The following is a 20120-nucleotide window of genomic DNA, read 5'->3' on the forward strand; positions in this document are numbered from 1 at the left end:
GGTCTCGCGGCCAAATCAAATCAGCTCAACCCATGTCATTAGCTCACACACCCAACTGGCTCCCGAGACAGGCTCAGCTTGATTTCCACATGTTACTGGGCCCGGGTCTGCAGGCTCCCTCCATGTATCTGGACAGGGAGGCCCTGTTATCCCGAGCCGCCGCTCTGAGAATGGCAGTTCTCCTCCAGCAGCACACTCTCCAAGAGCCAAGTTCACAGACGGCACCATCTTCCTTCCAGAACCACCGGGTTCTCTTATTTGAAAGCAGGGGCCAATCATAATATACAGAGTTGAAATATTTTTTCTTAAGCTACCTCTACCCTACATGATTTAACTGCTTTTTATAACCATTTCTCTCATTTTTAAAAAAACTCATAAAAATTTATATATCTTTTAGAGAGGAAACTTCTCTCTAAACTTCAGCTGTAATTTCCTCTGAGCTGTTTGGGTTTCTTTTTTTTCCCCATTCTTAGTTAAATATAAGGAAAATCAAATTGAGCTCTTTTATTACAAAGCAGCACAAACAGAATGATCTTATTTATGTATGCCTCTTCGTGTACAATGCCAAGATACCTGGATGCTAAGCAAGCGCTAAGAATGAATATTTCTGGATGGCAGAATTATTAGAGTTTTGGGGGATGGTTTGTTTTGTTTTATGGTACTGGAGATGGAACCTAAGGCCTTCCCACTGAGCTACATCCACAGCCCTTTTTTTTTTTGGTCTTTTTGAGACAGGGCCTCAGTATGCAGTTCAGGCTGGCCTTGAGCTCACTCACAACAACCCTCCTGCCTCAGCCTCCCAAGTGCTGGGATTATAGGTGTGCACCACCACCCCCAGCTATTTTTGTTTAATAATGACTTAGTTGTTTAATAATGTTTTTTAATAATGACTTTTTTGCACTTTATAATGGCTTAAACTTTTTATAATAAGCATATATCATTTTATTAAAAGTAGCCTGGGCCGGGGATGTAGCTCTGCGGCATAAGCGCTTGCCTGGCAAGCCTGAGGTCATGAGTTCGATTCCCGGTACCAAAAATAAATAAATAAATAAATAATAGCAGTTTGTTAGGAGGGTTTTGAATTTTGACTTTCTGTTGACTTGCAAAAAAAAAAAAAAAAAAAAAAGCCTTACGAAAATTCCCTTAAAAAATGTGGGCTTTCTTGTTCATCACCAATTCTCAAAGTGGATCAGTGAAAGAAGACTGGTCAGTTACCTGTGGTGAGTATTTATTAAGCACCTCCAGTGGACTCCTAGCACGTGGACTTCTGTGGTCACAAGAAGGGGAAGAACTGCTCCACCCTGTCTAGGTGAGCTGCAGCTGCACTGGACTGGTTCCTCCTGGTCCAGCAATGCCCTCCCCACACCTGCGTAGTCACACTTGACGTCCAACTATACAAGGAGGAACAAGTGCTGGCAGGGCTCTGGGCCTCCCTGAGCTCCTACCAGGAGTTCCTAAAGGAGGGCAGCCCAAGCTCTGTAGTGCATTAAATGTCAGCCCCCTCAAAAGATATGTCCTATGAATGTGACCTGACTTAGAAAATAGGCCTTGGCAGATACTAGGGTTTGAACGCATGTGTCTTCCAAAATTCCCATATTAGAATTTAAACGCCAAGGTAATGGCATTGCAAGGTGAAGCCTTTGGGAGCTGATTAGTTCATGAGGGCTTCACCCTGCGAATGGGATTCATGTCCTTATAAAAGGACTGGAAGATCTAATTAGGTCTCTTTGCCCATCTACCATGTAAGGAAACAACAACAAGGCACTAGCTTGAAAGCACAGAGTGGTCTCCACCATGCACCAAATCTGTTGGCAACTTCCTCTGGGATTTCTCAGCTTCCACAACTATGAGAAATGAGTTTCTAACGCTTATAAATTACTCAGGCTACAGTATCTCATTATAGAAGCACAAAGAGACCGAGATAGCAGAAATAATTAAGATAGGAATCAGAAGATGAGATCATCACCCTGGCTTATCCAAGAGGGCTCTACAGCAAATGACAAGTGTCCTTATGAGAGACACATAAAGTAGTGGCATCCAGGGAGACCAGAGGCCATTGGAAATGGAGGCACAGTCGCATGGGCCCAAGCCAAAGGCACCCTTGGAGCCCTCAGAAGCTGGAAAAAGCAAGCCACGACTCTTCTGTAGAGCTTCTGGTGGGAGCAAGGACCTTCAGACACCTTGCTCTCAGACCTCTGGCTTCCAGAACCATGAAAGAATAAATCTCTTATTTTAAGCCACCAAGTTTGTGGTACAGCAGCCCTAGAAACAAACACAGAGCCCAAGGCCTGGAACTCTATCTCCATACTGCACAAGAAAAAGGAGCCTGCCAGGGATCCAGTGGAAGTCAATGGGAGTGAGACACACAGGAGGGACCTATGGGGCCCCAGAACTCCACAAGCGACAGGAGCAAACACAGAACCCACCACCCACTGACCGCCAAAGCCCAGACACCTGGCTTAAGGGTCAGGTAAAAGACACTTATGCGCAGGGTTGGGGTTGGACATAGAATCAGGCTGTACCCACAGGTCAGCTGGTCTCAGGGAAGTGTCTATGGTGGCCGGAAGAAAGGAGTGGGCTTGTCGCTAGTCACCCTATGTGTTTGGTCAATTGACCATGACAACAACCACTAGCATCTGTAGGTACCTACACAGAACACCCATACAGTGCCTAATCCTTTATGAAGCCCTGGCTGGCCCACTTCCTCCTTACATCCTTACAATACCCTCTGTGGGATAAGCTCAGTTCTACAAAGAAGCTGAGACTCAAAGAACACTACTGAACTGCACAAGGTTACACAGTTGGTTATTAACCCGAGACCAAACCAGGGCCCGGCACAATTCACTGGGACAGGAGGATGTGAAATAAGCAGGGATGTCAGAGTACCAGGTACTAAGTTCTGGAGCAGGACAGCTAGTCAGACCTCTAAAGGCCACAGGTGTAACTAGGGCAGGACAGCCAAGAAGCATTATCAGGGAGATGTCCTGAAGACTAAGTGCTCCATCAGCATCTTCTGCTAAGTGAGGGAGGCGAGACCCAGCCTTGACTGACAAGCAGAAAGATGAGGAGGGCACCCCAAGGAAGAGGCCTGAGAAAGAGCCTGCAACCGAGCATCTTCACCGGTCATCATCCTGCATTTCACATGGCTTCCCAGGGCTTCTAGACCCTGCCTCCTGCCTTCCAATGTTCCCCACAAGGTCAGGGTCTATCCCAGAAACACAGGCTCATTTTAATATTACTTCCAGCCAAAAGGCATTAGGAAGGATACTTCTGGTGACAGATCATAAGATATGTTCCAAGGCCAACCTCAGAACTCTCTATAGCCTTGAATTATCCAAGCCCCTCCACTGTGCCATCCCAAAATCCTTCAGGAGAATGCTAACCCTGCAGGTTCCTGCTGTCACAATGGAAACCACCTGGTCTGTGATTCCTGTTTAGGTCAGCCAGACTCAGAAAGCAAAAATTTGGAGCACAATCCAGAAAAGTACTCTCCATGAAGTCCCCATCCCCAGGGTCTGGCTTAGTTTGCTGGACCCAATCTTTCTTTGGGGCTCTTTGCTAACAGCTTCATCGTCATCTACACTGCTCAGGCAGGGGTCTGCATCCGATCCAGTCTCACTCAGGACCACTCACACGAAATGCAATTTCAGTTCTTGTTCGCTCCATACAGTCAGACCTCTCCACTGTGGGCACACGGCAGGGCAGAAATCCAGGAATCCTATGGAAAAACTACAATAACAACAGAAAACTGTGATGTACTTCCTTCCAGATTTTCTAAGCACTGCTGTCTTATGGAAACGAAATTGTTTTAGAAGAATAATGACGACATATTCATGTAGCACATGTTACATGCCTCTGTCCCAGACAAATGCACATTATCTCAAGTAATCCTCATTACAATCACATAAGGCAGGAACTCTTATCATCTGTGTTCTGCAAATAAAGACAGCAAGGCACAGAGAAGTTACACAGCTAAGCGATTAAGTTACACTTAGTAGTTACACAGCCTGGCTCTAGAAAGTGTGTCCTTAACTTCTCTCTACGGCTTCATCTCTTTGAAGAAGCACTTCACAGAGGCCCAGGCGCAGTGAAAGGAACTGGAGTAGCCTTCAGGGCAGGCAAGATCCTGTGGCCAGGATGAAGGAAAGCGAGAGATGGGCTGGAAAATCAAAAGGGAGGAAAGGAAGGTTCAGAGGGAGAATTCTGGGAGCCCAGTCCCCTGTTCCTCCCGCCCAGAGTAGAAAAACAACAAGTCCCAGGTAGCATGAATGTCAAGCCCGAGGACTGTGGCATGGGCTCCATTAGCAATTTCTAGGAAGTAGGGCACCCCTCTGGGATATGAAATAGGACCCCAGAGACACACGGGAATAAAGCAGGAACTCCCGTGAGCTGGCAGCTCTAGGTTCCCCAAAGACAGGCTCTAACTATCTGTTTTTCAAGGACAAGGATCATCGCCTTCACCATCATCACAATCAGTTACAGAGGCCCATTCTGTGCCAGGCACTCCAGAGCTACTCCATGACTTACCCACACTATTACTCTTCAGCTTCGTTCCTTCATGCGGCCACTGCCCCCATCATACAGGTGGAGACCAGAGGTCAGGGGGACCAGCTTGCTCCAAAGATTCATATAGATTGGAGTAGCAGCTGCCACCCCATAGGCTTTGGAGCACACAGACAGAACCAAACCCCAATCCTGACTTTGCCACTCACCAGCTGTGGGACCTCTTGTGACAGTTTCACTAAGAGATGCCAAAAGTAATTCATCTCAAAAGACAATTCCAAATGACTGTCAGGAGGCTGCCTGCAGTGCTTTGTTGGACGGGAGTCTGAAACCATGTTTAAGCTCTTAGGATCATTACTAACATCTGCCATAGGGGCATAAGGTGGGGCGATGGCACAAAAGTCACATATTTTCTCTCAGTCTAGAGAAACGCCATGGCTTAGAGAAACACCACACAAACACATGGGTGTACATCTATAGCCAGCAGGGTTTTTTTACTAGAACACCAAAGCAATTCAGTGGGGGAAAGAAATGATGCGGGAACAACAGGATATCCATATAAGAATAAATGGGCCTGGACCCTTACACCATGCCATACACAATTAAACTGAGATGGATCGCAATTGGCTCAACAACATTAGTCATGAGAGAAATGCAAATTAAAACTACAATGCGATACCACTACACACCCACTTGAGTGGTTAAAAGTAAAAGACTAACAATAACAAGGGTGACAATGTGAAGCAGCCAGAGCTCTAATGGCATTCTCAGTGAAAATACAAAAGGGTACAAACACTAGGAAATAGCTGGACGCTTTCATATAAAGTTAAACATTCACTTACTCTTTGACCTAGCAATTTTACTCCTAGAAAATGAAAACACATGTCTAAACAAAACAAAACTTATTCCAGAATGTTCAAAGCATTTGGCTATTCCTTACAGCCCAAACTGGAAACAATCCAAATGTCTCCTGATAAGAAAACAAGCAAATTAGGTACAGTCATACAATGGAATATTACTCAGCAATAGAAAGAACAAACTACCAAGACATCCAGCTGCATGGGCAAATCTCACATATACTACCCTGAGCTGGGCACAGAAGAGTAAATAGTATGTGATTCCACTGAAATTAAGTTCTAGAGCAAACAAACTAATTTATGGTAAAAACAAATCAGAACACTGGGTGCTTCTGGATGGTGTATTTGGGACTGATTGGAAGGGACCTGGAAGAATTTTCTTGAGTGATAGAAATGTTCTGTATCCTGGCTGGGCATGGTGGTACACACCTGTAATCCCAGCACTTGGGAGGCTGAGGCCAGAGGAACAATGTGAGTTCAAGGCCAGCCTGGGCTACAAAATGAGTTCAAGGCCAGCCTGAACTGCATAGTGAAACCCTCTCTCAAAAAGAAAAAAAAAAAAAAAAAAAAAATGACCAGGATGTAGGGAGCACTGATATGTCCATTAATAAAAGCATATAGTTACGATTTAGACATTTACATGCATGTAAGTTTTTAAGATCAAGTTGTACCTAAAGTAATTTGCAAGAAGTACAAGGTAATAGGTCTTAAACCATGAATAAAATCAGAAAAAAAATGCATCCGCACACAGGTACACACCTGAGGAGGAAGAGTCACACAAGCAGGTACAGATGCACCTCCACCCTCAGGAGGCAGATGAGTCCTCCCTCATGTCTGCCCTTGGGCTACAAGAAATCAAAGGGCTTCTGGGAAGTTGCTCCTGAGGGAACGACATGCGTCTCAGCCACATCTGGAACAGGTGGCATAAATGGGAGGACCCACAGCGCCTCAACAGAGCACTGGCCAGGCATCCCTCCAGCAGAGGGAGCATGGGGAACAAATACCTGCCATAGGAAGTAGGGCAGACCCTTCCAGGGATCACCTGAAGAGGGGAAACCACGCCTCCCTGCTGATGTCCTGAGCCCTTCCTGCTCCAGCGCAAGAATCCCTTCCACAAATGTTCTCCAACAACCCTCCCACAAATGCACACCCACAGGCCCCATTTATATGCCCTATCCAAACACGGCTGCTCCGTACACCATCTCCTCAGGAGCCACTTTCCAGTAACTCTTTGGTTTCCCATAGGTCTATGGGTAGGGAGCCTAACACAGCAGCTCTGATTTAAGGCAGACACGAACACGGACTTATTTGGCTACTGAGGGCAGGGATGCACTCTGTAGGCTCCTCTTGTCCATATAAAATTGGTTGCTATATGGGGGGCTGACCCTCCCTTAATCAGTCCTGGTGGACTGGGACAGTCTTTCTCCCCAGCCTAGATGGAAGACTGGGGACAGGAACTAGGACCAAAGAAGAGATGGATTTGACCCAGGGCTATGTTACAAGCTGGAAAGGGAGAGAGAGTGCTTTGTGGGCAAGGAGGAGCCCAGCACAGCTCGGCCCAAAGGGATGAAGGAAGCAAAGGGAAGGTCTTTGTACCTCCACTTCCTTCCCAGGCTTATGAAGCTTGCACACCTGCTTCACCTTTCTCTGAGAGATTCTGAGGGCATCAGCTGGTTATGGTGGACAAAGCACTAAAAGAGCAATACAGGAAGAAGCCTTTCTTCTCTTCCCTACAGGGGAACCCCGAGCCTCCCTGGCCCTCTTCTGGAAAGGAGAAGGCCTGACAAGGTTACCCTCAGACTTGCACAAAGAGAGACAGAGAAAATGGGCAAGGGTCACCTTCCAGCCAGCCCAGAGTTGATGGGGCTATGGGGACACGAGCGCCAGTTCAGGTCAGGGTCAAATCCAAGTCCCAGCATGAAGTCAACGTCAATGAAGTGCCCACACTTAGAAGAATCTGGAGGGCTGAGCCCAGCTCCTCTTCTCAGAGCCCAGAGGGCTGTGGTCTGTATGATGTCCTGGGGGGTTAGCCCAGCCGCCATGCTCCCCTGAGGGCCCCCGCTGACAGCCCCCTCGGCCTGCCTCCCTGCTCCTCTCCACCCCTGAGAAGCCATATTCACAGTGAGCCTCATCACATGCTGAGCCATATGGTTTCCTGTGCTCGTTTCCTTAATTTCCAGTTAAGTCCCCCTGTAGACAGCAAGCTCCATGAGGGTCAAGGACAGTGCTCTGGCAGGTCTCCACAGGACCCAGCACAAGGCTGGGCACACGACTGCCTCTCCCAAGTGCCTGTTGAACTATTTAGACATGAAAACCACTTTCATGAAAAATGTGTTCCTGGAAACAACCCATCACATTCCTGGGAAGGGAGCCCCCAGTCCCTCTCAGCCCACCCTGCCCCATCCACAGTTTGAGTTCTGACTGGGAACTGGGCTCCCATTCAGCCCATCTGCTCAGTATCACTTTGGTTGCTTTTTCTCAGCTTCCTATTAGGAAAAAAAAAAAAAATCCCCTTGAAAAACACAAACAGCAAAGAGGTGGGGGAGGGTATGCGAAGGATGGATGGCACCACGCGTGTTGTCAGGGGCAAGGGGATGGGGAGGTTCTCGGGCTGGAGGCAGTACTGCTCCTGCAGTCCTGCCACCCTTCACTGTGGGAGAAGCAACCGGAAGGGCTGTCCTTGAGTGTATGTGGTGGGATGAGAACAGCACTTTCCAGTGGCCTGGGTCTTAGCATTTCACTTACTCTGCTGAATGCAGAAGGAACACAACTAACTTCACTGGGACCTTGAGTGAGCCATTTCTTACTTCTGGGACTCTGGTTTATCTGTAAAGGAATTGGCTTACCCATCCCTGACATTCTGACTCCCAAAGTAACTAACCAAAGGGGTGTCCACCACCCCACCCTGAGTCTGCATTGCCAAGGGAACCAGTTTTCTCACTGCTCAGATGCTCAGGGGACGCAGAAGCAATTAATGGACCCAGGGCTGGAGGAGAGAGAGAGAGAGAGAGAGAGAGAGAGAGAGAGAGAGAGAGAGAGAGAGAGACTGACCTCCACTCCAGGGTGTCTCCAGCTTCAATGTACAATAACCCTGGGGACTCTGGAGGTATCAACAAAACACAGACCTGACCCCACTCTTGGAGACAGGGGAGGCAAAACTAAGGGGTTGGAGGATGAGTACCAGAACAAGCTGCTCCAACCTGGATATCCTGTACAGTATACAAATATCTCCCAGGCACCCACCCCATGCCAAGGCCTGGCGCCTCAAAGACTGGGACCCAAAAGAATCAGACAACCAGCAGTGAGGAGCTGCGATATTATTTGGCAAGTGCAGTCACAAAGGGCCACTCCTCTGTGGTGAGCAGGTTGGTGTGAGGTGAGGAATGTGGTTTTAAATCCCTGATGAGCAGTTAGGTTTTGCACAAAGGGAAAAAAATGTCCCAGCCACAGACAGACTCCTAACCACAGCCACAGACTGTCAGCCACAAAATAAACCCAAATGACAGCGACAAAGAGACCCTTAATCCAGGAACAACCAACAGACTCACCCCAACACCAACCATGAAAGGGTTCAAACCCAGACAGAATACTCAGGACAAACCTTTGCATTCTTCCTGTTCCCAGGTCTGACCTTGCCCTTGGGGCCTGGACAGAAACGGTCACGGGCAAGGAAACCCCTGAGCTGAGTTCGAAGAAGAAAAGTTAGAGTATGTGGAGCAGAGGATACCTTTTGAAAACTGCGATCTGCTCCAGGTTTGCCTAAGACCCCCCAGCCCCAGGATGGCCAGAGCAGAGCTCCCTCCTTACAATATGTCTACACACTAAGGTCTCCCTACCTCTCACGGTCTGTCCACATCTTTTGACTTTTTCACCACCTCCACTCACTCCTATGCACTTGGCAGTGCTGTCACCCTCATCCCTTTCCAAGACTGGTCTCAATTACATTCCAGCAACTTCCAGCCCACTCTGCCCAGTGGGCCCCGTACACTCTACATCCTACTTGGTCTCTCCACAGCCGCTCCTCCAGCTGCCCTTCCCCCTCTGTGAAATGCTGCTCCTATACACCTTGGTCCAGCTTCATACACAGAGGCCCCAGCACTGGCCTTTACCTGAGAGAACACCTCAACGGGCCACCCCAGGAACCTCTTGTCTTCTCACTCCACCCTTTCCCTGGAGAGCTTCAACCCCCTTCTCCAGAAGAACCACTCCCAGAGCCTGACCTCCAGTCCCGACCCTTCTCCTAAGCCTGGCCCCAACTACCCAGCTGCCCACTACATACTCGTTCCTGTCGCAGGCATGCTCAACTCAGGGTTTACATCATGACCTTCCTCTTATCTCAGAAAATGGTGCCAAGTCCAGTAGCTCTAAAACTAGGGCCATTCTTTCCTTTTCTTTCTCCTCAAGTCCTCTGATGTCATCAATCTACCACCTGAGAAATCTGGGATCAGACTACTTCCCAACAACCCCATTGGCACCTTGGAGTCAGGCCCTGTCCTCTCCCCCTGGATTCATGCAGTGGCCTCCAGTGCATCTACTAATTTCCACTCTGTCCCTCTCATAGATTCTCCTCACAACACCTAGGGTGATTGTTCAAAAGTCCTATCATCTTAATCTCTGGCAAAATCTTCAGTGATCTCAGTGCCCTTAACTAGGAAAAACTCCAGAATCTTTAACACAACGTCCAGTGTCTGTTTAATCTGGTACCTGCCTACAAGCCCAGCCTCTCAGTCCCTAACTTAACATGCTCTGGCCATTCTGGAGTCTTCTGCCTGCCACCTCCAGTTCCTTCACAACCTTCTTTCTACTCAGAGGCCCATGGCTCAAACCCACAATAGTGCTTCTCAAGTTGTTACATGCCTACAAATCACCTGGAAAGATTGCTAAAATGCAGATTCTGATTCCGTGGGCTAGGCTTACACCTGAGATTCTACCAGGGGTCGGGGGAATGGGGCTCAAACTCAGGGCCTCCAGTATGGTAGGCAAGTGCTCTACCACCAAGCTACATCTTCAACCTAAAATTCTCCTTCCCCAAGGAGGTCCCAGACAGTGCAGGTGTGGCTGGTTCCTTGGCCTCAGAATAGCTAGGATATAGAATGTGCTTTTCCTTTCTGACTCCACCTTTAAGTCCTATGGAACTCTCAGGGCTCAGTTCAAATACCAGTCTCTCAAAGAAATCTTACCTGTCTTCCAAGAGCCGGTTAAAGCACCCTCAAGCTCCAATGTTTTATTTTCATTGAACTACACATGGCTTCTCCTTCGAATGTGCACCAAACTAAACTGCCATGCCTCATTCTTGTTATATTTTCAACTTTTGGCTCCTAGGGAGACAATCAGCTCTAAGAGAGCAGGAAACCACAGTATCTTCTTCTATTAGAGGCCAACAGCATCCAGCTCTGGGCCTAGCACATCATCATCACCAGGAATAGAAAGGTATTTCTCTTACCTACCCTGTGTCTATGTCCTTTCTTCTCAGAGTAGTGCTTCAGTTTTCCCTTGGGGAGCCATGTCTCCCCTACTCTCAATTCTTACAGTTTAGGTCATGAGACCCAGACCTGGCCAATCACAGCCTTCTATCCCTCTGGCCACAGTGATTGATTTAGAGATAGACACATGCCCAATGATGTTCCTCCTGGGACTTTTGTTAAAAGTACTGAGGAAAAGATTCTTCTCTTTCTGTGGTAGTTAACCAGTAGGAACAGCTATCTCTATCCTGCTACCACAGAGACAAAGAATGAAAGAAACATAAAATAGGAGAAGAAGCAGATTTCCTGGATGCAGCCATTCCTGGCACCTGCACTTGCTGTTACAGAGGCCAAAAATTTCCTAATTAAGGGCACTGAGATCACTGAGGATTTTGCCAGAGATTAAGATGATGGGACCAAGTAAGTTATGTTTCTGTCACTTGCAACCAAGAGTCCTGACTAATGCAACATTCAAATAAATATTGGGTGTTGAATGAATTAAACGAGTGTGTGAGTAAAGCCTGCCACAAGGACTCTGAAACTCCTCCTAGGTTTTCAAGCTCTCCCTTCAAATTCCCACCATCTGTCAGCACAACAACCTTCCTGAGATCACAGGCCGAAACTCAGAACGGAAACGTGCTCTTCAGCTTCACTCTGTGTACACAAATAACGCCTACAGCTGGGTCAGATGCCAGCACTGGAGCTGGATTGGTCAAGGTGGTCTGGTTTCCAGGGCTTCCAGGTGCCCCACCAGGACTGTCAGCACTGTGCCTTGTCCTACCCTCTGTCCACCGCTGAGCACCAAACCCAACCAGGGCAGGCTCTGTGCCTTTGCACATACTCCCTCTTGGCTAATGTCACATGGCTCTGCAAGGCAAGCATCCAACATGGGGTGACTTTTACCTGCTTCCTTTACAGCTGTCAACTTGAAATAGATTCGGCCAGGGAAGAGAGGGAGTAATACGGAGCATCAGGAAAGAGATGCCTAATTATTTCCCTGTGAGTCACCTCAGAGCAGAGCCCTGGGACAGGTTTGAGGCTGGCCTAGATGTCCCTTTAGATGACTCGGAAAGCAGGTGACTTCTTCAGAGCCAGTCCTTACCCAATAAAGTATAAAACAGAGGAGAAGGTACATGGCAGCCCAGGCAGGAAAAAAATGGCTGAGCTAAAACTACTCCCTGAGAGCCAGAACAGGGCTATGTGCTTGTCCTGCCCAGAGGACGGACAGGTGAAAAAGGACAGGTGTGGCAGAGGGAAATGACTGTCCCCTTTCAGGGAAGGGGAGAGTCCTATGCCTCCTGGGATGAGATCCCTAGGAAAGAGGCTTATAAATAAAGTACTGATAGAAAAAGAATCACTGGTCCCCCCCACAGCCTCCAGGACAACTCTCCCACATGGATCGGGGTAGCAGGGCTATCCCGCTAGTCAGAGGCAGGTAGACCACCCTGCAAGTGCTCATCAAATTCCAGGAAGACCCACCTCTAGCCCCAGACACTCTTGGGCAGCAGTCCCTTCTCCTCCTCTGGCCTGGGGCCCTTGCTCTCAAACTCCACTGCTCCTACCAATCCCGTTTCAGTCCCAGTCTCTCCTCAAAGACACTCCTGAGCCTCAATCACACTTTCCTCCTGCACTAGCAAGCTTAATTAGATCCTGCCTCCAGAGGTGTCAGGCGCTCTACATCCCCCACGGGGATGGATGGAAGCAGCTGGTCCTGGAGCCAAAACAACAGCAAGGCTTCGAGACTTTCTCTCACATGCCCTCCCTCCATGCTTATCGACCCTTAGCCTCTTACCTTCATGGTGGGGGGCGCAGTGAGAGGAGGGGACAGCGGCTGGTCTGGGAGGGTCACATCTGGGCTGTTGGCCAGCTCCTGCTTCCTGTGAAGAGACCAAAGAGCATAGAAACAGTGAGCAAGAGCCTGCCTAGGCCTCTCCTGTGTGCTCTAAGGGTGGACTGGCTTGGGGAAGCAGCTTAATGCACAATGCAAAAAGCTAGAGCAGACTACATTTCCTTACTGACATGTACCAGCACCTACAGCAGTGCTACTCTAAAGGCGGTCCCTGGGCCACCAGCAACCTTTGGAAACTTTCTGGAAATGCAATTTCTCAGGTGCAAGCCAGAATCTCCAGAGGTGAAGCCCAAGAACCTGTTTAGAAAGCACTACAGAGAACTCTAGTGCACCTGAAATCTCAGAACCATGGGTTTAAAGAGACACAAAACTGGGCCAAGGGAAGAGAAGGGGCTAGAGATCAACGTGTGGGATGTATTCTCACTTGGGCCCCTCTGACTTTACACACACATACACACACACACAGACTGACATGGAGATGCCAGGGTTACCTGCTGTGTGAGCTGCAGGTAAAACTTATTTTAGTCCATGTCGGCTAGGACCCAGAAAAGGCAGCTAAACAGAGCTGTGTCACCATGGCAACACGATTGTAACAAGTTCGCCACACTCACACTCTCCCCACTCCCCATCTGGCCCTTTTACTGGTGACCAGGGAGAGCTTGTTTGCCGTCCCATCATCAGGCAGACTGTTCAAAGTGGGAGAAGGCTCCACAGTGAGTTATGCAAGAGGGCCAGCTGGCCAGAACCTGGGGATTCCCCCGGCATAGGGACACTGGTGTCTGGGATGTGCCTGGAGAAAGCCCAAGAGGAAATGAGAGGGCAAGAACAACAGTACTGAGAACCTACAAAACCATGCTGTCAAAGCCTCCAGCTTTACAAGAGCCCCACCTTAAAGTAGTCAGGAGAGTCAGCCTGACACCTATGTCCTACTTCAGTGATAAAAGGACCCCCACTGCCACCTGCAGGGAATGCTTCTGTACCTATTTCTAGCCCATGTCCTGCCAGTGGAGGTGACAAATCCAGCCTAAGTCCTTTTTGTAAGAGAGGCCCACATTCCCTACAGATCCCAGCACCCCCCAGCTCCTCAGAGGCCTGGGCCTGGCCCTAGGGCCCAGGCACCATCCAGTCCTGCTCCCCTCAGCTCATGGCCCATCTAACATCTCTTGAGAAACCAGGCATGTTATCCTGGCACAATAACCCTGGCTGCCCGTACAGCCAGCCACCCTCACTGTTCTCTCAGCAGCCAAACAAGGAGGCTGCAGGATATCTGGCTCAGCACAGAATCGATACATCTCCACAAACCCCAACTCTGGCCACCACCAACATCCCTTCCTACAACTCCATCTGTCTTTATGCGCATTTCTTCCTGGACCTTGGTGATATGACGTGTGATGGCTGTGGAGAGGGTCTCCCTGACTCCTGACCCAGACTGTTAACTGGCACAGGAAGTAGCGGGCCAAGACTCAGCACGTGACACACGCGCACCCATGTGCACACACACATTCACACAGAAAGGGATGCACCACCTCCCCTGACCTCTCAGCTAGAGCCACCCACTTCCCCTTCCATGTAGAGCAACAGACATCACCACTGTGAGGTCCTGCTGCTGCTCTGCCCTCACCTGCCTTGGTCCCAGCAGAGCTGGGCCAACACAGGCCTGCCCTCCTGCCACTTGTCCCTTCCCAGGCAGCTCCTATTTTGCCGTGATGGGCCTGGCCCCTGAAAGCTAGAAGGAGAGAAGGGAAGGAAGAAAGGAAGGCTATCAAGGATGGGAGCACTGCCCACAGGTCCCCTAAGGTGAGGACAAGGACAGCTTTCCCTGCGGGGCCGGAAATCTGGGAAAATCAACCAGAGAGCAGAGGAAAGGCAGTCCACAACCCAGATCTCTGGCCCCTTGGAGGTGGCTTGTGAACACCCTGAACAGCAGCAGTTCTGGCTCTCCAGGAATAGGGGGCAATGCTGGCAGGTTTTTAATACCATCAATCAAGGAACATTCATGCACTCATGCTGTCTGGTTTTATACCCACATCCACGGGACCAGAGCAGATGTAACTACACTGTCTGTGGTCTGTGAGTCCTGGGAAAAAAAGGGCCCGCACCCAACCCCTCCCTGGTCTGAGCCCCTCTCCCCCATGTCAGCTTGTTAACAGCACCCAGCTCTCATCCCTAGAGAGTAGAGAGAACCATCAAGTGGAAACACAAGGAAGTTTCCAGTCAGAACAATTTCCCAAATGATACCTAAGTTCAGAAGCGAACACCCATGGCTAACAGACTCATATTAGCCCCAGCACTGTGTCCAGGACTCAGGAGGTGAAACCCAGGTAAGCAGAAGGCATGGCTGCTACCCTCAAAAAGATCAGTACGTACACATCAGCCCTTGCCTGCAAATCAGAATCCACCTCACCTTGGTATACACATGGCTTTGGGTAATAGCTAGAGGGAGCCACATTGCACCATCCCCACTTGTGGCTCCAACCCTCCCCCCTATTTAAGAGCTGAGCACCTTATAAGAATAAAAGGTGATCATATGAAGACACAGACAAATGGAGAGCCCCATGTGACAATGGAGGTGGAAGTTAGAGTGATGTGGCTGAAACCAAAGGAACACCAAGGACTGCTGGTACTGCCAGGCGCCAGAAGAATGTTTCCCCAGAAGCTTCAGAGAGCTCATGGCCCCGCTAACATATTGATCTTGGACTTCTGGCCTCCAGAACTGAGCCAATAAGCGTCTGTTGCTTTAATCCACCTAGTTTTAGCACTTGGTAATGGCAGCCCTAGGAAAGCCATACACAGCCCAGGCCTTGGTCTTGATTGGAGGATCAAAAACAAGGAGATGAAATCCCTGCTTCTGCCTCACCATCCCTGCTCTGATCAGCTATGCTTGACCTTGTCCTGCCCCAGCCCTCACCAGAATGACAAGTACATATGAGCCACCCTGTCCCCAGGACAACCAGACCTGACCCAGCTACCACCTGGTACACAGATAAGAAAAAGAAAAAAAAAAAAAAAAAAGATAAGATAGAATAAGCTGCAGTACTCAGTGTAATTCCTGCCCTTTCTTTCCCACCCAGGCAAACATGTCACATATGAGTAGGTCAAACTAATATGCTTATATCAAGGGATAACCTTCAGTCTGCTTGCATTTATTATAAGCAGAGGTGACAACTTTCTTGTGAGTCACAATACCCTTGCCATGTGCCGTGGCCCCAAGGTCAACCTAGTCATAAACTGCTGTAAGACACGAGGTCTCAGACCCACTGGGGACCCACAGCGACCCTTAAGAGGAAGTGTTGGTGATGGAGACAACCTGAAAGGAAGAGGAAAGGAAGATGGACAGAAGGCAGAGGGGGAAGGAAGACTATACATTTGGCTGGAAAAGAAGGGAGTGAGGGCAGCTGAATGGGAAAGTCTGAAGAGCCTCCTCCACCTGGGGTCCCAGACATGCTGCCCACTCCGCATCTCTGCTGCCCGGAGCTGCCAGGTGCTGAGGTCCCCCACTCTGGAAATTTTCCCCTCAAAGCATGAGAGATGCTGGGGCAGAGAGAGCCCCAGGGAGGCCAGGTATGGTCCCAGCTAACTTCAGCCAAATGCGGCCCCAGGAGGAAAGGATCAAAGGGCCTTGGAGTAGAAGGTAGTTCACCTAGAGAGCACTGGTTCACCAGACAGGGCCGGATGGGTCACAGGAGTGGTGCCTCTGCCCCAGACCCTCAAAGTCATGCAACTGTCCACCACCACTTGCAAATGCCTCTGGAGAGCGTGCTACACTAGGAACCAAGAGATTCCCGGGTTCGGGGTCTGTTCTACCTGCTACTCTGCTGTGTGACCTTGGTTACGTTACCTCAGGTCCCTGTGTCTCAGTTCCTTCACCTGCAGAGAGGCAGGCAACAATGTTCTGAAGATTTAAAAGTAATGGCTGTGAAATAAAACATGAAGTCCTATTATGACGCAGACTGTGATGGTCCCACGACATAAGATGGTGATCTGGCCTCCACGTGGAGATGGAGAAGCCAAGGTGCAGAGCTGTTTAAGTGTCTTGGAAAATATTTCTGGCATCTCAAATAAGCATCATTTCCAGCCCTGGGGATTTACTCTTAGGACTATAACCTCTAGTTAATAATCAACAGCAGGAAAAATACCCACCTAGCAGCAGATGGCTCTGGGGCAGATGGTGGAAAGCCTCTCTCTGGCAGAGAGTTCTGGGAAACCTGCAAACTCCACTTTTCTGCATCTCTCACCACCCCACTGCCCCAACCACACACACAGCTCTTGCCATCCATGCAGCCAAACTAGAAGTATACAGACAGCTGAATGCTGTAAAGAGCTTCTCATGGGAAAAATAAAAAGAGAGAAATGTGAGTCACAGTAGCCAAAAGGTGGAAGCAACCCAAACATCCATCAACCAACAAATGCAATCATTCCATACAATGGAATATTATTTAGTCACAAAGAGAGATGAAGTCATCATACATGCTACAGCACAGAGGGACCTTGAAAACACACATGTGAAAAAGAACGGGTACAAAGGGCCACCTACTGTATTATGTGATCTCATTTCTACAAAAAGTCCAAAATAAGAAATCCAGAAATAAAAAGTAGATTACTGGTTGCTAGAGGACTGAGGGAAGAGGGAAGACTACCTGCTAATAAGTACAGAGTTTCTTTTTGAGGTGATAAAAATATTCTGGAACTAGATTGTGGTGATGGTTGCACAACTTTGGGAATATATTAAAACCTACTCAATTATATGTGTGTGTGTGTGTATACATTCACTCTATATTTATATATTATACTTTATTATAGAAGGATGGATTTTATGATACATGAATTATCTCTTCATTTTTGAAAAAGGAACAACAAAGGGGTCAAATGGACCCATCTGTCATTCCTGCTGCTTAATTTGGTGTCCCCAAGGGCCTGAGTGATTCACGTCCTTGCTTTGTGGCCATGGCAGTGAAGGTTCACAGTGTGGAGCAGGGCTTCCTGTCCACCCCACCCTGATGAAAGCCACACTTCTCTGCCCCACACTCAGCTCTCTGAAATACCTGCAGCACAGCCACCCATGTGGAAGACTTTACCTTTCTAACTTTGCCTACTTCTCATCCTGTATGACCAACTAGACTAGACACAATAGTCTAAAAAATACAACAAAATCAAATGGTCCAAGAGAAATCACCATGAGAAACAGACATAATGAGAGAAGTCAGAACTAGCTCTAGGTAGCTAACTCTGCTGAGCTGGACCCTCACAGTCCTAGGTCTGCTTTCCCCTCCATAAAACGGGCAAGTTAACTCTCATTGCCTAATCCCTCTGCAGCTCAACATAACTCATGCGTTAGACAATTCACATGGTAGCAGAAAATTACATGCTCACTGGGCAAGCAGGGCAGGAAGGGACAGCAGAGACGGGCTGTAGTGGAGGCTGAGGGTTAATGCCCAAGGAAATCCTCCTGGCCATCTATGGAGTCCCAAGACCCAGCAGCATAATCATGTGGCCTTCATGCCAGGAGTTCTGGGGCATCCCCATGGCTGGGAAATGACATTCAAGAACATCCATCTGTGCTGGCAGGACAGGCAGCAATAAAGGGCTGGCTCTGGCCTTGGGAGATAGGCAGTGCATATAGTGGTTCAAAAGCATGGTTTTAGTGTCCAATAGGCCCAGACTTGAACTTCAGTATCATCCCTGACCCGCTATGTGGTCAAGTTCTTTCACCTCTCTGTTCTTCATCTGTGAAATGGTGTAATACCACCTGCCTCCTCATTTTGAAGAAGGTGTTTTGAATAAGGCTGCAAAACACTTAGCACAGTGCCCGGTGTCTCAGCAGAATGCAATATGTGACCGCCACTGCTGTGGTGGTGGCTATTGCTGCTAAGGCTTCAGTTAAACCAATTGGACAAAATAGGTATATGGAGAAGAGGCTGAAGTAGAAAGCCAATCAGAGGGCAGTAATGTATTCAACTCTGGGATACTTGATGCCCCACATACTCTGCACCCTAACTCTAGGAGGCATAAACATGAAAGCCTCCGCTGCTGTGGGGGTGCACAATAGGTCCTGGGTGTGTGTACCTGGCATAATTCCAAGCCCCATGAGGAAAGACACAGAGGTAAGAGCATTTACATCAACAATGCTCTGCCTGGGGCGAGAGTAGAAGCAGAGAAAGTTGTACCAGGCCAGCAGAACTGGTGGTAGAGGGAGGGCAGAGGGCTTTGGACTCCAGAGTGGAGGCTCTGGCTGGTACAGTGAGTACCCTGATGGGTCCCTTGGGAAAGAGCGAGGGTTGCTCACCTGTTGGTACTTAGCGCTGTTGACTTGGGTGTCCCATCCCACCCTGTGCACTCTAAAAGGACCCCAGATATTTAAAACACAATGATGGATCCATGGGGATTCAAAATTCCCCAAAATGGCAACCCCCACCCCAATTCAATCCCAGGGTTCCTGGATGCTGAGACAAGCAGCTCCGAGGAGAAACTATTAGATGCTACCCAACCGCCTAATGACACAGATAAGGACACTGAGGCCCAGAGAGTCACAGCAGTTGCCAAAAACTATGCCTCCCTCCTCTTCTCCAAAGAAGTGGTTTCCAAATCACCCCAGGCCAAGTGTACAGGAAGTGAGCACCAATAGTTCTGGAAGAACTCATCAGGAAACACACAATTCATTTATGGATAGACATGTGTGATGCACCTACTAAATGCTGGGTCCCTATATGAGGAGGTTCAGGGTGTCTGCAGGTCACCTCAAGGAGTAGACACATGACAGATGCCTGAGACAGAGAGCAAGAGGCGCCAGGCCATGCAGCAGGTGTGCCCAGTGCACCAGGTGGGGCTTTGCTGCAGCCCATGCCCAGAGAAACAAGATATAGCTGCACACAGGGACCCAGGCAAGGCTCTGCAGCTACAGCTGTAGAACACACCCTGCACTCTCTTCAGGTACATTAGGTGCAGAATGCACTGCCCTTCCCTAGAAGACCCTAAAGCCCTAGACCAGGACAAAGGCAGGAGCAAGGGTAACAGCCATAAGAAGCAGGACACAACAAGGTTAACCCAGAGAACGAGCACAGCCCTCAGCAGCCCCTGGCAGGGCACTGCTGCACTTCCTCCAGCAAAGTCTCAGGGTGAAGGACCAACCTACCACAAGGGCAAGCCACCACTCCCTTATTTGGAAAATAAGCCTTTGCCAAACAAGCAACTGTTAGAGCTGACTAATGCTTCACAGTTCACATATGAACAGGTAGTAACTAACTCCAGGGGCTCGGTGTAGGCCCAAAGTCACAGTCAGAAAATGCAAGACGTAGACCTCATTAGAGAAATCGCCAACTCCAAACCCAGTGTTCTTTCCCAACACCATGAGAAAGCCAGCTCTACCCAGTCCAGATGCCACTGTAGGGTGTGAGGAGAGGACATCAGCCACTGCCTTCTCCCATTTTCTACACTTGAGTTCTTGGAGACCCA

General features: G+C 48.9%; 1 protein-coding gene across 14 annotated transcripts in view; it reads right to left on the minus strand.

The window, feature by feature from the left end:
* Positions 1-20120, minus strand: part of Rap1gap2 (RAP1 GTPase activating protein 2) — a 241080-nt gene that overhangs the window by 105677 nt on the left and 115283 nt on the right. For 8 of the 14 annotated variants that reach the window (XM_013503479.1, XM_013503478.1, XM_013503480.1 and 5 more), the window contains one exon: positions 12615-12699. In XM_013503479.1, coding sequence (XP_013358933.1) covers positions 12615-12699 — 85 coding nt within the window. Of the gene's footprint in view, positions 1-12614; positions 12700-16811; positions 17071-20120 lie in introns of those variants that run through there. The other 6 variants (XR_263756.2, XR_263755.2, XM_013503475.1 and 3 more) reach the window with 3 other exon arrangements.

This window comes from Chinchilla lanigera, unplaced genomic scaffold (genome assembly GCF_000276665.1).
Source record: "Chinchilla lanigera isolate Chin_1 unplaced genomic scaffold, ChiLan1.0 scaffold00080, whole genome shotgun sequence".
NCBI lineage: Eukaryota > Metazoa > Chordata > Mammalia > Rodentia > Chinchillidae > Chinchilla > Chinchilla lanigera.